Below are 16,539 nucleotides of genomic sequence, written 5' to 3' on the forward strand. Positions count from 1 at the left end.
GCTTCTGGAAGAATGGTCAAACATTCTCATAGACACACTCCTGAACAGTCTTCCAAAAGAGTTGAAGCTGTTATAGCTGCAAAGGGTGGGCCAACTCAATATTGAACCCCACGGACGAAGACTGGGATGCCATTAAAGTTCATGTGTGTAAAGGCAGGCGTCCCAATAATTATGGTAATATAGTGTAGCTGGGAAGGCTGATAACATAGTTTGTGATTTTAGCTCAGTGCACAAGAAGTAACAAGGACACTGAATTTCTTGCAGGATCAACAGGTATTATTGCAGAAAATGAACTTAGCCTGAAAAACAGTGCAGCAACCACCATATAACTATGCAATCATGTCTGAGGACTGGTAAGCTGCAATATATTACATTTTCATATGTTTAGATGTATTTTAACTGTATTGGATAACTTGTAAACTTCAATAAAAGAAAAGCCAGGTCAAAAAATTCAGATTTCACATTTACTTGGTGATCTGTCAATGTTTGGTGAACCTTACACTCTTCTCTGGCAAATTAAAATCTAGTGCAGCCTTTATCAACCTTAAAGGAACCCTTAAAATTACTTGAACCCCTGTTACCAATTACTATATCTACAAAGTACATGAGCGCAAGCAGTAAACTGAAATATAAGAAGGCAAAAAAAGAATAAGGAATGTGGCATACTTAGCATATGTGACACCCAGAGCCACTTTAAATAACATAATTATTTTCAGTAATAAAAATAATGAAATGAATAATAATAATCAGAAAAGAAATGCATTGATAATTTACATTAAAAGTTGTAATGTTCCCTCACATTGGTAGTCAATACAGAAGGGCCCATTACTTTTATGTTAAATGGAGAAATGCCTCTACTTGTTGGTGAGTGGAGAAATACCTCCTTACATTTGTGGTCAGTTAAAAAGTATCTTATATTTCCTTACATTAGTGGTCATTCCAAAAGAGCCTTCATACAATGATGCTCAGTGTATGCCCCCTTACATATGTGGCTAGTGTGGTGCTTCCATATACTGCATTACTATGTTCTCCTATATATTACTATGTCAAGTAAGTAACTATATATAACATATAGTTACTTACTTGAAAGGCAGAAATTTCTCTTAGCTGAAAGAACCCCCATCAACTTCTGGAGGAACCCTAGGATTCTATGGAACCATGGTTGAGAAAGGCTGATCTATACATTTGATGTAAGTAAACCTAGCAACATTTGTTTTTAAATCAGACTTTATCACCTGTCCTTGACTGAAAAATCCTTCTGCTTTTCTAAAGTGTGAATCAGCAGAACCAGAAATCCTCGGTTCTGAAATAGGTTCTTCAAAATCGTTACAGCATTGTTCTCATCAGTTTGATTTCTAGGAATTTTCTGAAAAGGCTGTTGAGAAATTAACTACAAATTAATATTTTACAATAAAACAAATCATTTTATTCTACACAAAAAAGGGAAATAACATCTGAATAAGCTAAGTTAAGGGAAGTTACATGCTCATTTGCCAATAAAAGCATCAAATACAATTTATATTATTTACAATTGTGGAACAAGCATACAATGAACCAGTGCTGCCACGTTACCTTTAGCCCAGTGGCGGAACTACCAGGGTCACAGCACTCGCACTTGCGAACGGGCCCTGGAGTTCCGCTACTGTTGGGGGGGGCCTGCCCGCCAATTCTGTAAATTCTGCCACTGTGGAGGGCTCTGCCTGCCTTGCCCGGGAGGGGGAATGTCGAGTGTCTGCCGCCTATTGCAGATGCATGACATGATGCCTGGAGGTGGAACAGACTGGAGCAGTGAGTCAGCTGACGAGCTGACTGCCAGTAGAAAAAGGGGGAGGAGCTCTCCGCACTACGTCAGCAGAGGAATCACTGGAGGCACCGGAAGAGAGCAGAGACACACTGAGCAAGGAGAAGGAGGAATCGACTGACACAGAGCAGGTGAGAGCCAGTGTAACTGATCCCATCCTTCCACCACCACCCCTTTGCCACTGATCCCATCCCACCACCATCTCTCTGCCACTGATCCCATCCCTCCACCACCATCTCTCCGCCACTGATCCCATCCCTCCACCACCGATCCCATCCCTCCACCAAAATCCCTCGGCCACTGATCCCATCCCACCACCACCACATTCCTCTGCCACTGATCCCTACCCTCCACCACCATTCTTCTGCCACTGATCTCATCCCTCCACCACCATCCCTCTACTACTGATTCCCCCACCACCACTGCCTCTAACGGATCCCATCCCCCTCCCATCAGGCAGTGGTGATGGGGGGGGGGTTAGGGATGACATCAATGGCAGTGTCATCCCTATCCCCACCACCACCATCTCCACTGATGTCATCCCTATCCCACCACAACTGCTAATTATCCCACACCCCCCACCACCATCAGTGGACTAATCCTATCCCCCACTACCACCACCGCCGCTGATCCCATCCCCCCCACTACCATCAGTGGACTGATCCTATCCGCCGCCACCACCACCGCTGCCACTGATCCCACCCCACTCACCACCACTGCTGCCACTGATCCCACCCCACTCACCACCACTGTTTCCACTGATCCCATCTTCCCAACCACCCTCAGTGAGCTGATCCCAACCCCACCGCTGCCACTGATCCAATCCCCACCACCACCATCAGTGGACTGATCCCATCCCCCTCTCCACCACCTCTGTCATTGATCCCATCCCCCCCACCACCACTGCCACTGATCCATGGGGGGGCCTTTATGGTTTCTTGCACTGGGGCCCTTAATTTTCTAGTTATGCCTCTGCTTTGGTCCATCTCTTTCTGCTAGCCAGATGGAAGGACCTTTGTATTCCTATGAAATGGGCATGCATTGGCTAAGACAGGATGCTCCTGGCATCTTTAGCTACAAAAATCACAGAAAATTTGTTATTACTACTTCTGCAGCAAGGCAATGCAAAGTTTACAGTTTTATATAACTTATCCAAAATATCATTGTGATAACAGTATCATTTAAAGTGCCTTTTAAATGCCCAATATGTTATGTAAACTCAGAGTGGGTTTGTTTCTTTGGCTGTTGGCATCCCTCTATAGTTAACTATTAACAAAACGCTTTATTTTTCTTTCATAGTAGAATTACAGTGAGCCCATAAAGAAGTATTTATATGTTGTCTATTACATTATCTGTTAATATTGGAGGTCAGGTTAAGAACAGTAAAAAAATCAAATATTTTGTGTGAAAGAGGTGATCCTGGCAGACAGGTGTTACTTTGGTCACTTCGGTGTTACTTTGGGAGCTAAAGGTTATATGTCTATAGGGCACTAGTAATAGAAACCCAGTCCTGTGATAAACTCCATTATGCTATTTAACATTAGGCACAATGTTGTGAAGTTTTCTGTTGCATTCTTTTGTGACATAATACAAATGGCTTGTGTTGTGAGTTTATGTAGGCAAGGGTAGTAAGTCTCATCCATTGCTAGGTCAAAGCCCAGTGCCAAAAGATACAAGAAGGACATTTCTTCAAATTGTTTCTGAAACCTTGCCAAGCTAATTGCTATATTAATCAGATCTCTGAAGAATGTTAGATGTTCTGGTACCTACTCTCTGTTAGTAGCGCCTGTTGCTATGTGGTTTCTGGTCAACAAGGGTGAAGAGAAATGTGTTGAGGCATAACACAGGAATAGTAAAGGAGCATGCACATAACAGAGTTCACCTTATAAACTGTCATATTATTTATTATCCCCAGTAGCCTCACATTAGTCCCAGTAGATTAAAAAAAAAAACTGTGCAGTGTAAAAAAAAGAATTGTCATAACTGTAGACTATTTGCGACCCCACCCATAGACCCCCACCCATAGACCCCCACAACTACCAGGCCAGGATTGTGGGGAAGAGGCCCTTGTCCACATCAACATGAGAACAAGGTGGTTTGCTGGGGGGGGGGGGGGCACCTGGCTAGGTACACTCCCCTTGTGTTCAGGTATGGTTCAGGTGAAGGGCTTGTCCCCCACATTTCCTGGCATGCTGAGCTGCATGCTCTGATAACAGTTTGGTATGGATTTTAAGGGGGGGGGGGGGGCAAATGCTTTATTTTGCTGTCATTTGCATAAGGTTGCATTAAAGACCCGAAAATACACTCATATAGAATAAGAATAGAGTATAGACAACTTCAAAAAGTTCTATTTTTAGAAAACACCAGAATTTGAAGTTGCATGGGTTTGGGCACCCATGTAAAAATACCCAAAGGGTAAGGAAATAGTGATTTCAATACCTCTGTTGTGAATTTTGAAGATTACCTTCTCCACAAAGCCTACAGCTATAATGGATAATGAGGGCTTGTTTCAAAGTGCTTTAACTGCTTGCTCAGAATATAAAATTACTTTAGTATGCATAATCACAGGCTTACTTTAGACTTCAGCTTTCCAAATAGTCTAAATTTTCATATGGTTGACTTCTGGGGTGCAACTAAGAGGAATATTCAGCTAAAAGAGGAACATACTGGGCTGCTTTCACACAAGCTTCTCACTTTGTATTTTGCTTCTCTTATCACCTATGTTTCAACTTCAGCCTTGGATATATATATAGTATTCTTCTATTACACTTAAACCATAAGGTCTCAACTTACTGAAGGAACATTTTCACACAATTTTTCACTTAAGTCCTGCCTGTTTCCATCAGACTGAAAAAGAACACAGATAATTGAATTTATTTAAAGTGTACAATAAACCAATTTACAATTTATATTTTTTTCTTAGAAAGAAGCTTGACAAAACATTGCATTTGTAGGGTACTGGAGCCCATAGTTTAGAAATACATACTGTACAGTCATACAAGTTTTTTTTATCAATTTATTATTGTAGGTGAATTATGCATTTGTTCACAGACAGATGGTGGACCTCTCTCTTGAGGGCTTGAAGGTCCAATATCATGGCTAACATTTTTGCTTGAGTCTGACAGCACACATATTGTCATTATTGGCATTTTGGACTGTCAATCAATACAACCTATTGTAATTGCTGTTTGGTCATTGGGGAACCATTTTTTTATTTTGCTGGGATCACAGTGCCCATAGAAATGTAATATTCCTATGGAAGAGTAGTCCTCTAGGTTGAGAATTGACAAAAAACTACGCAGACCAGCATCTATTATGAAGCCTAATGTGCCATGCTTACTAACCACAGGCTTCTGAAAAATATCCCAGATATCCCTACTTCTCCAGAGGCATTCCCTTGGTTGCTGACTCCCCACTGGTGTATTTGGAAGGTAATTTTTGCTATAGTATCTCACAAAAGTGAGTACAAACCTCACATTTTTGTAAATATTTTATTATATCTTTTCATGTGACAACACTGAATAAATGACACTTTGCTACAATGTAAAGTAGTGAGTGTACAGCTTGGATAACAGTGTAAATTTTCTCCCCCCCAAAATAACTCAACACACAGCCATTAATGTCTAAACCACTGGCAACAAAAGTGAGTACACCCCTAATTGAAAATGTCCACATTGGGCCCATTTAGCCATTTTTCCTCCCCGGTGTCATGTGACTCATTAGTATTACACGGTCTCAGGTATGAATGGGGAGCGGGTGTGTTAAATTTGGTGTTATCGCTCTCACTCTCTTATACTGGTCACTGGAAGTTCAACATGGCACCTCATGGCAAAGAACTCTCTGAGAATCTGAAAAAAAGATTTGTTGCTCTACATAAAGATGGCATAGGCTATAAGAAGATTATCAAGATCCTGAAACTGAGCTGCAGCACGGTGGCCAAGACCATACAGTGGTTTAACAGGACAGGTTCCACTCAGAACAGGCCTCTCCATGGTCGACCAAAGAAGTTGAGTGCACATGCTCAGCATGATATCCAAAGGTTGTCTTTGGGAAATAGACATATGAGTGCTGCCTGGATTGCTGCAGAGGTTGAACAGGCGGGAGGTCAGCCTGTCAGTGCTCAGACCATATGCCGCACACTACATCAAATTGGTCTGCATGGCTCTCGTCCCAGAAGGAAGCTGATGCACAAGAAAGCCTGCAAACAGTTTGCTGAAGACAAGCAGACTAAGAATTTTGATTACTGGAACCATGTCCTGTGGTTTAATGAGACCAAGATAAACTTATTTGGTTCAGATGTGTCAAGCGTGTGGTGGCAAACATGTGAGGAGTACAAAGACAAGTGTGTCTTGCCTACAGTCAAGCATTGTGGTGGGAGTGTCATGGTCTGGGGCTGCATGAGTGCTGCCGGCACTAGGGAGCTACAGTTCATTGAGGGAACCATGAATGCCATTATCTACTGTGACATACTGAAGCAGAGCATGATCCCCTCCCTTCGGAGACTGAGCTGCAGGGTAGTATTCCAACATGATAACGACCCCAAACACACCTCCAAGACTACCACTGCCTTGCTAAAGAAGCTAAGGGTAAAGGTGATGGACTGCCCAAGCATGTCTCCAGACCTAAATCCTATTGAGCATCTGTGGAGCATCCTCAACTGGAAGGTGGAGGAGCACAAGGTCTCTAACATAAACCAGCTTGTCATGAAAGAGTGGAAGAGGGCTCTGGTGGCAATCTGTGAAGCTCTGGTGAACTCCATGCCCCAGAGGGTTAAGACAGTGCTGGAAAATAATGGTGGCCACACAAAATATTGACACTTTGGGCCCAATTTGGAAATTTTCACTTAGGGGTGTACTCACTTTTGCTGCCAGCGGTTTGGACATTAATGGCTGTTTTGAGTTATTTTGGGGGGGACAGCAAATATACACTGTTATACAAGCTGTACACTCACTACTTTATATTGTAGCAAAGTGTTATTTTTTCAGTGTTGTCACACGAAAAGATATAATAAAATATTTACAAAAATGTGAGGGGTGTACTCACTTTTGTTATATTAAAAAATAGGAACAAGGAGGGGCAGGGGGACTTTTAAAGGGGATACCGTCATTAGACCAATAATCAAAGTACATATGGGGTAAAAAACAATCTTTATTGGAAGAAACCATCATCATATATAGAAGAGATTGCTGTATTAAAAAACATAGATACTGTATTGCAAATATTGTAGGTAGCATGCACAGAAACCCAAGGGGTAACATAGGTTTGATGTAGTGATGAACGTTGATGCCCATACACTGGCCCAACATGTTTCGCGGGTGACCGCTTCTTCAGGGGCATATACACAGATAAGGGACATCACAGATGCTACCAGAACAAGAATGAAAAAGAACATGATGAGTGGAACAAAATATCACACAAAACATAATACATGCAGTACACGAGTATTCATTTGAGATGTAGGGGTCAAAAGGAGAGGCTCACATGAGGCCATAACACCCACCTGCAACCAGACCAATCCCAAAACCTAGAGGACAGACCAGGGATCGCAATTAGGGTAGATGTCCCCCCAGGCGGACATGGGAGCGGTCCAAACCTAAACGAGGCTAGGTAGTAAGGGTCACGATGGTGGCGTGATTGTTCACTATAAAACAAGGTAGGATAAGGAAGAAATTGAATATGTAGAATATCCATATTGATCCTCAAAGTATATGGAAGATTATAAGTATGGGTAAAGAAAAAGGGGGTATATATGGGAAACAATCTTACCAAAAGGTATGTATGTATACATCCCATAATCCATCCAGATGAGAGGGCTACGGGGTGGCTAATGGAAGAGCCTATGCTGGTAAGTAGGAGGGGGGGGATCAAAAATATATAATCCAATATCCCTAATCGGGCGTAAGAAAAACAAAGGTTACCATATAAGGTGGATGTTAATTAGAAATGAACAAAGAGTGACACCCAAAGTGTGAGGGAAGAACCTAAACAATGTGGAAGATAATATGGGGAACCATAGTGAACACCATATGTGTATAATAAATACACCTGTGCATACACGTGTATATACCATAAGTGTGATGAGATATGTTGAGTGATTTAGAAGTGAGAAAGGTGAGAAAATGGTGGTTGTAGGGAATCTACAACTTGAAGAAAAAGTGAGGGAATATGAACCAAACCGAACCAGTGAAAAATCAAAGAATAAATAAATAAAAAAAAAATAAAAAATTAAAAAAAAATAATTTAATTTTTTTTTTTTTAATTTTTTTTTTTTTTATTTATTTATTCTTTGATTTTTCACTGGTTCAGTTTGGTTCATATTCGCACCTTGGTATCTATTCATGCCAGCACATTATGCCATAAATCTATGGCGGTGTTGGTTGTCACTTGAATTTTTTTCATCTTCACTATTAGTTTTCCCTCACTTTTTCTTCAAGTTGTAGATTCCCTACAACCACCATTTTCTCACCTTTCTCACTTCTAAATCACTCAACATATCTCATCACACTTATGGTATATACACGTGTATGCACAGGTGTATTTATTATACACATATGGTGTTCACTATGGTTCCCCATATTATCTTCCACATTGTTTAGGTTCTTCCCTCACACTTTGGGTGTCACTCTTTGTTCATTTCTAATTAACATCCACCTTATATGGTAACCTTTGTTTTTCTTACACCCGATTAGGGATATTGGATTATATATTTTTGATCCCCCCCCTCCTACTTACCAGCATAGGCTCTTCCATTAGCCACCCCGTAGCCCTCTCATCTGGATGGATTATGGGATGTATACATACATACCTTTTGGTAAGATTGTTTCCCATATATACCCCCTTTTTCTTTACCCATACTTATAATCTTCCATATACTTTGAGGATCAATATGGATATTCTACATATTCAATTTCTTCCTTATCCTACCTTGTTTTATAGTGAACAATCACGCCACCATCGTGACCCTTACTACCTAGCCTCGTTTAGGTTTGGACCGCTCCCATGTCCGCCTGGGGGGACATCTACCCTAATTGCGATCCCTGGTCTGTCCTCTAGGTTTTGGGATTGGTCTGGTTGCAGGTGGGTGTTATGGCCTCATGTGAGCCTCTCCTTTTGACCCCTACATCTCAAATGAATACTCGTGTACTGCATGTATTATGTTTTGTGTGATATTTTGTTCCACTCATCATGTTCTTTTTCATTCTTGTTCTGGTAGCATCTGTGATGTCCCTTATCTGTGTATATGCCCCTGAAGAAGCGGTCACCCGCGAAACATGTTGGGCCAGTGTATGGGCATCAACGTTCATCACTACATCAAACCTATGTTACCCCTTGGGTTTCTGTGCATGCTACCTACAATATTTGCAATACAGTATCTATGTTTTTTAATACAGCAATCTCTTCTATATATGATGATGGTTTCTTCCAATAAAGATTGTTTTTTACCCCATATGTACTTTGATTATTGGTCTAATGACGGTATCCCCTTTAAAAGTCCCCCTGCCCCTCCTTGTTCCTATTTTTTAATGAATTTTGGGACGTGGATACCTTTACTTCAATATCCATCTAGGATATATATTTCTGTTTTGGAGCTTGTCTTTCTTTTATCAACTTTTGTTATATACTGTATATTAGCCTTCTTATAACCTCCTGTGGAAGTCAGGCTGTGAAACGCATTGAGGAAGGACTACTCCCCTTTTTTTTAAAAAAGCCAATTTATGGCTGGATAATTGAAAACACCGAACTTGGGCCTAAAAAAATTCTGTATGTAAAGGGGGAATAGTCATAAAAGGTAGATTATTTGGAACAAATATGTGCAAATATAGGTGATGTAAAGAAAAGATCCTATTGTGAGAAACAAATTTTACAAAATAATTTGGATTGTTCAAAGTATTATTTATTTATTAAAAATGGTATCCTTTTTACATAGGATCTTGCTGACAGCAAGATCCTGCATAAAAATGAGTCCCTATCCACTCATTTACTATTTACACCATCCTTGTATATTCTGCATCTGTGCCGTCACCACTGACTACATACTAATGTTTACATCTCCCCCTGAATGAGTCATACTTTCGGTGGCATTGCAGAATGACCTCAGTCTTTAGTCTTTCTTAATGAGCGAAAACTGAAGTCATTCTGCATCTGTGCTGATGAATGATTCATTCAGAGGGAGATGTAAACACCAGGAGGGTGTAATCAGCAGCACCAGAATAGGCATGGAATGACCTCACTCATTCTAAATGTTGGAATTGAATTCCCTAGGCAGCGGTTTGTGGTGCATAGGGTCCATTTTACGCATCATAAATTTTTCAACTTTTGGTTTATGTAGCTAAATGCTATGGACAAAAATAGAGGGGTTTAATGGGCCAATAGCATACATTACTGTTGTGTTCAGATCTGTATGTTTTAAAAAGGTTTTGTCACCTTAAAAGGACTGTAAATGTTTCTCATAAATAATTAATCGTAAGATATTGTAATGGTTTTATTAACGTAACAAATATATAAATACTGTATATATATATATGTGCATCTCTCTCTCTCTCTCTCTCTCTCTATATATATATATATATATATATATATATATATATATATATATATATATATACAGTGGAACCTCTGTTTTTTTTTTTTTTTTGCTTTGGTTTGCGAGCGCCGCTTTGATATACGAGCGGCGCCCGCACCCGGAAGTGACGTCATCAGCCGAGTGCCAAGTGTCTCGGACTTCTGCAGAGGGGAGCGGATGGGCGGATGAAACCCCTGCACCTGCATTCTAAAGAGGCACAAGTCAGGCTCAGGCACAGGTGAGTTATAAAAGGAACCAAAATACATTACACAGTGCTGAACAATGAGATTATACAGGGCTGGTGAGCTACAGTATGTACTGTGCAGGCACAAGTGAGTTATAAAAGGAACCAAAATACAGAACACAGGGCTGAACAATGGGATTATACAGGGCTGGTGAGCTACAGTATGTACTGTGCAGTACTGTATGTTCTTTTCAAAGCCTGGGGACCCATTACAGTACAGTATAAACAAATGTACAGTGTACAGTACTGTGCAGTATGTTCTTTTCTCTTTCTCAGTACTGTATTTTGAAGTTCAGCTTAATTTGTTTTATTTCTATAGTACACTTTATACTGTATTTTGTATTGCCATAATGAATAAATGTTTGTGGAACGAATCATCTGATTTTCCATTATTTGCTATGGGAAAATCCGCTTTGATATAAGAGCGCTTTGGATTACAAGCATGCTTCCGGAACAAATTATGCTCGTAAACCAAGGTTTTACTGTATATGTAATATTACCAAAAGTATTGGGACGCCTGCCTTTACACGCACATGAGCCAGAAACACCAGCCTCTGGAAGAATTATATGGACTATACAGAACGGAGAAAAAGTAAGTTCAGCTCTTGGTAATACCCTATGTGCCGTTGGAAGTCAGGGGACATTTTCCTAGAGGGTGATGTTTTTATGACTACTTGGAGTTCAGCTTTCATTTTATTTTCATTTTCATTTTAAATCTTTTATATAAATAATTTGTTTACCTCGGGAAAAAACGTTTTCAAAGCAAAATGTTTGTAGTCAAAGAATGGAATGGTACCCAATGCCTCAAACTTCACAACTTCTCTATCCATTTGAAATTCTGCAAAACCTGCAAATGTATATAACATATGTATACAGCTGTTTATAGAAAACAAAAATCACCATCACATGAACAGAAAACATTGTTATAGATATGTAACTACTACTATAAAATTAATTCATATCTTGTTGAGTGTCAGGATTAATGTTCAATTTAGTGGTGTTGGCTCAGCAACCAGACTGTCAATGAGGAGTTCAAGTTCTATGGCCATGTCGAATTCTTATATGGCCTTACATATGGGTCCATTTAAGACTTTAGAGCTTCAATGCATTAACATTATTCACATGGTAATGATAATGAATCTGCTGTCATGAGGAACTTCTGTGGTTGAAATGTATTCTGCTCTCTATCTCCAAAGATAGTGTAAAAACTACTGTAAACATACTTCAAACCTACTCTATGTATTAAAATAAATCAAATAATCAACAATATGTTTAAAGGACTAAAATCACACCATAGAATATGAAATAGAAACTGGAGTACTAACTTCCTAAAGACCAATCAATGCAAAGTTTTTATTTCAGGTAAAAGCCTCTAACTATTTTGCATAGCCCAGCTGAGAGTTATTTGATATTCTAACGTGCAATAGAGTCTCACGTGCAATAGAGTCTCACTAATCCTCTTGAAAGGATGATGGTTACAGTCTCATGCTTTCTACTACATTTATTACATTTTGAAGAAAAAAAAATACAACAGAAAAGAGAGACCTCCTTTTAATATCTGAAACAGATAAACTGACTTAGTATCTCAAGTGTAGAGGCCAACTGCCAGGGTATACCAAAGATTAACAACTAGTCTGAATTCAGTTTATTGAGATCAGATCAGTGGAAGATCAGTTCTCATCATTTGTTAACTGGTTGTACTTGGTTACTGCACTTTGCTGTTATAACACAAATAGAATTACTGATAGCACTGACAATCAACTCAAGACTACCACCACTTGTATCTGTATTCAGTTGAAGCTTGCAAGATGCAGCGAGAAAAGTGCAGAACAGAAAAACTCATAGCACTTTCTGAAAACCAACAACCTTTAAGTAAGTGGCACATTTAGAAAGCATTACCTGACATAATCTAGTGACCCAGTGCAGTGGCTACCAAATCTCACTATTGCAGAGTGAGACTTCTAAGCTGGAGCAGGCAAGTACAACAAGAAAACCTTCTTTTTGTCTGTATATTGCCAAGTTTGCAAAGTGATAGCAGTCTGATAAGACAGCTTTAGTACTCTGCAAAAGTATTGGGGTGCCTTTGGCTTTTTTTTTTTAACTTGAGCTTTGGTATCCTATGGAAAAGCAGTAGGTTTCTGAGGCCAAGCTGCATGCTAAAAATATTTGAAAAAATTCAAAGTGCTGGTAGCTGCCCTATGGTCGCCATATACAGTGCAGTTTCTAGGTGTTTTCATTACATTCAAAGACAAAAAATATCAGCTGGATCAAGCCAACAACACATTGGGTAAGCCCTTGCTTAGCCGCCTAGCTAACTTAACAGAATGGTCATGTTGAGAAATATGCGGCTAGTCATTTCCTATTGCCTAACGCTTTACTTAAATTTCAGTATTTTTTGCATACTCATGTCCTGCTGAGGAGACTGTTGAGATGTGCTGAAGACAGAGAATTTTACTGATAAACACGTACTAACATACTAATATGAACTTTCACAGCCATTAACAATAAAAAAATGAGTCTGATAGTTCTTGATAAAAAAAAAAAAAAAAAAAAATAGGTAATTTATTTAAAGTAGACCTAAATTCTAAAAGTAAAAAAAATGTACCAGATATACCATTATAAAATAGACACAGCGCTAACTAAATACTATTCTGCTGCTCATAATTATTGATAGTATTCCCACTCCATTCTACTAAATTATACATGAATTTTAGTTAAAAAAAAAATTAGAATGGGGGGTTCAAGGGATATAGAGGTTTATAATAGATTGTTTCCTGTGAATAAGCCTGATAATGTTAAAGTAAGGAAGCTACTGAAGCCTCTTGTAAGCAGAAAGTAGACATTTTTTTTTATATTTATCTTCACAATCTAATTTTTTTCTGCACAGTCCATTGAATTTTTGGCCATGCAATGGGATTACCCATGGGACTGTAGAATGTTTACTTTTAAGATCACCATACATGTTACAATCTGGCCATACCATCTTTGTACAGTTGACTTTGTACAGTTGACTTGACTTTGACTGCCAGATTTACTAAATGAATGTAATATGATAACTTTACTATGTATTCAATTAGGCTGGTGCTTGCATTACATATTTTTTTATCTAGATCTAAAGGAGATTGTATGGTCAGATGTGTGTGGTGAGCCTAAGATTTTAAAATAGTAGTGACATGCAAAATATATTAAACCATAGCAACAATTCACATCAATAATTTATCACAGATAGATCAGTGAGAGATGAAACCTGATTGTTATGGCAATTACATTTTATGCTGTTGTGTCATAGCCACTCCGTGAATAAAATGAGAAAAACTAAGTTTTATCTATAAGAAAAAAGAACAAATACCTACCTGTTTGCTACAGATCCTCAAAGAACTGCAGTGGTTAAAGTATCTTCAGCATCTGACACTTACAGGAGTGTTTGAAGCCTGGGCCCCAAGTAGCCGAGTGTTAGCCTGCTTAAGTTATTCTCCTGCCCTCTTTGCTGCCAATTCCTGGAAGCGGCCCATTTCTATCTTATTCAAAAAAGAAAAACATGGGGTTTTCAAGGCCTTAATGGGGATGGTCACAATGTAACACGCAATTAATTATATAAAATCCATATTTATTAGATCAAAAAATAAAAAAGCATCTACATGTTCATGCCATAAGAAAGACATAACAATTGAAAACGTAACACAAAAAGTTAAACATAAATACAATTGCCCCTATGAGGGAGCATTGATCATAAAACCAGGACAGTGGGTCTCAATTGGAAATGGTAGGAAGTGGTCCATGCACAGTTGACGCGTTTCACATAGTCTTGCTTCCTCAGGGCTCAAGAGACCAAAACCAGTCAATATTCCCACTAGAAGAAATAGCAGGCAGAAATCTGTTGTCTGTGCAGACGCCGGACATGGGCCACAATAACTAATTCAGATGAGATATGCTATATGCGGGGATGTAAGTATATTCTTTGTTTACATAAGATCGGAACACTTGTGCACTTAAGCTATTGATGATATAGTTTCTTATTACATGTGTGCTCTTTGCGTGCATCTGGCAAGTGTTCCAATCTTATGTAAACAAAGAATATACTTACATCTCCGCATATAGCATATCTCATATGAATTAGTTATTGTGGCCCATGTCTGGTGCCTGCACAGACAACACTTTTCCACCTATTTCTTCTAGTGGGAATATTGGTTGGTTTTGGTCTCTTGAGCCCTGAGGAAGCACGACTATGCAAAACGCGTCGGCTGTGCAGGGACCACTTCCTACCATTTCCAATTGAGACCCACTGTCCTGGTTTTATGATCAATGCTCCCTCATAGGGGCAATTGTATTTATGTTTAATTTTTTGTGTTACGTTTTCAATTGTTATGTCTTTCTTATGGCATGAACATGTACATGCTTTTTTATTTTTTGATCTAAGAAATATGGATTTTATATAATTAATTGCGTGTTACATTGTGACCATCCCCTTTAAGGCCTTGAAAACCCCATCTTTTTCTCTTTCTTCTTTTTTTGCATATGACAATTGGGGTGTGGCCTATTTTCACGGTATAGTTGTTTGTACCATTTCTATCTTGTCAAGTATATACAGGGGGAGGGAGGAGTCTAAAGCTGGCCATACATGGATCGAAATTCGGCCAGTTCAGCAGGGACTGGCTGAGATTCAATCCATGTATGGGCAGGCTGATTGAACCAAATCGAACCATCAATTGCCTCGGTTCAAACTGCCAGTCAGATTTTTTTAAATGTGTAGCACCCTTCTAGGTAGGTGCTAGGCAAAACATATCTGTGACCCTATTCTGCTTATCAGGAGGGTCTGATCTGTTAGTTTAGCCTGTTACATGTTTTCAAGTGTGATTTACTGGGTCTGAGGAAGTGTCCCCACTGTAGCCAATGAGGAAGCTCACTGGACAGTGGAGGAAACCTAGCCAGTGGCACACTCTGTTTTATGTTTTATGTCAGTTCCAGTGGGAGGGAATTTCGTCAATGCATCCTGGGATTGCACATAAATAGGAGGGGGGCATGTGACAGGGTGTCTTTGGGCGGGAAGCCAGGTCCCAGGAGGAGGGTGATGGCTGTCTCTCCTCCTGTTGCTGAGGAAGGAGTACCTTAGGGAGCTTAAAGGTTCACTAGTTCTGTATAGTCCTTTCCTACTTTGTGCATAGTTCAGTAGTTGGAGTATCCCAATCATCCCTTCTCCTATCCAAGTTCTCAATAAACCCTAAAAACCAAAGAAACTGGACTGGTTTTTGTCTGAGGTAATCACACTTGGAAACATGCTTAAATGTCCTACTGTTGCTAATGGTAACCCAGGGGAACCCACACTCAGCAGCTCCCATGGGAGTAGTGCTACACATGCCATTACTGCCGGCGGCTATAACCACCAGCAGTAATCATTGTGTTTTGCTGGCCTGGAAGGCTCTATGCAGTCCCCCTGCCAGCAGAACACAATAGTGCTCTAGGAGGCATTGCCCCATCAACACTATATGTGTTGATGGGCGAATCGAGTGATTTTCTTTCCTTCTGCTGTGGTTGAAAATCAGATCCTCTATGGGCTGCCTAAGAGTGGGGAGTGTGCAGATTTTCCTATGTGTGGGTGTCCCAGCCATCATGGTACCCAAACTTATCCCACCTTTGGGAATGGGAATACAGATACTTCCAGAGTACTGAGGACCAGTGATTGCATTATTGTTTAACTGAACAGCAGTTGAAAGAACATCTGACCACTGGTGAGCACTTAAGTTTGTGTACTTACTGATACCAAGTATTTTGACTCTGTAAATAATCAACTATGCAAGTAAAATGTTCAAGAAAATCATGAATTTAAATGAAAAATGCATTTGCTGTGAAGAACTAAGGGTGTGTTTGCACCCTTGCAGAGTCTTCTGCTAGTGAAGGCTGGCAGGTATCTATCCTGTGAACCTCTGTGGGAAA

The 16,539-nt window shown here is 39.7% G+C and overlaps 1 protein-coding gene across 1 annotated transcript in view; it reads right to left on the reverse strand.

Annotated features, from left to right (window-relative positions):
* LOC309553361 (plexin-C1-like) overlaps nucleotides 1–16,539 on the reverse strand; it is a 201,429-nt gene that overhangs the window by 53,743 nt on the left and 131,147 nt on the right. Inside the window, exons 17-19 of the mRNA XM_082254465.1 lie at nucleotides 11,349–11,455; nucleotides 4,595–4,648; nucleotides 1,236–1,375 (exon numbers count right to left, since the gene is read on the reverse strand). Of these exons, the coding sequence (XP_082110591.1) occupies nucleotides 1,236–1,375; nucleotides 4,595–4,648; nucleotides 11,349–11,455 (301 nt within the window). The remainder of the gene's footprint in view (nucleotides 1–1,235; nucleotides 1,376–4,594; nucleotides 4,649–11,348; nucleotides 11,456–16,539) is intronic.

This window comes from Pelophylax lessonae, assembly GCF_965119305.1.
Source record: "Pelophylax lessonae genome assembly, chromosome: 4".
NCBI lineage: Eukaryota > Metazoa > Chordata > Amphibia > Anura > Ranidae > Pelophylax > Pelophylax lessonae.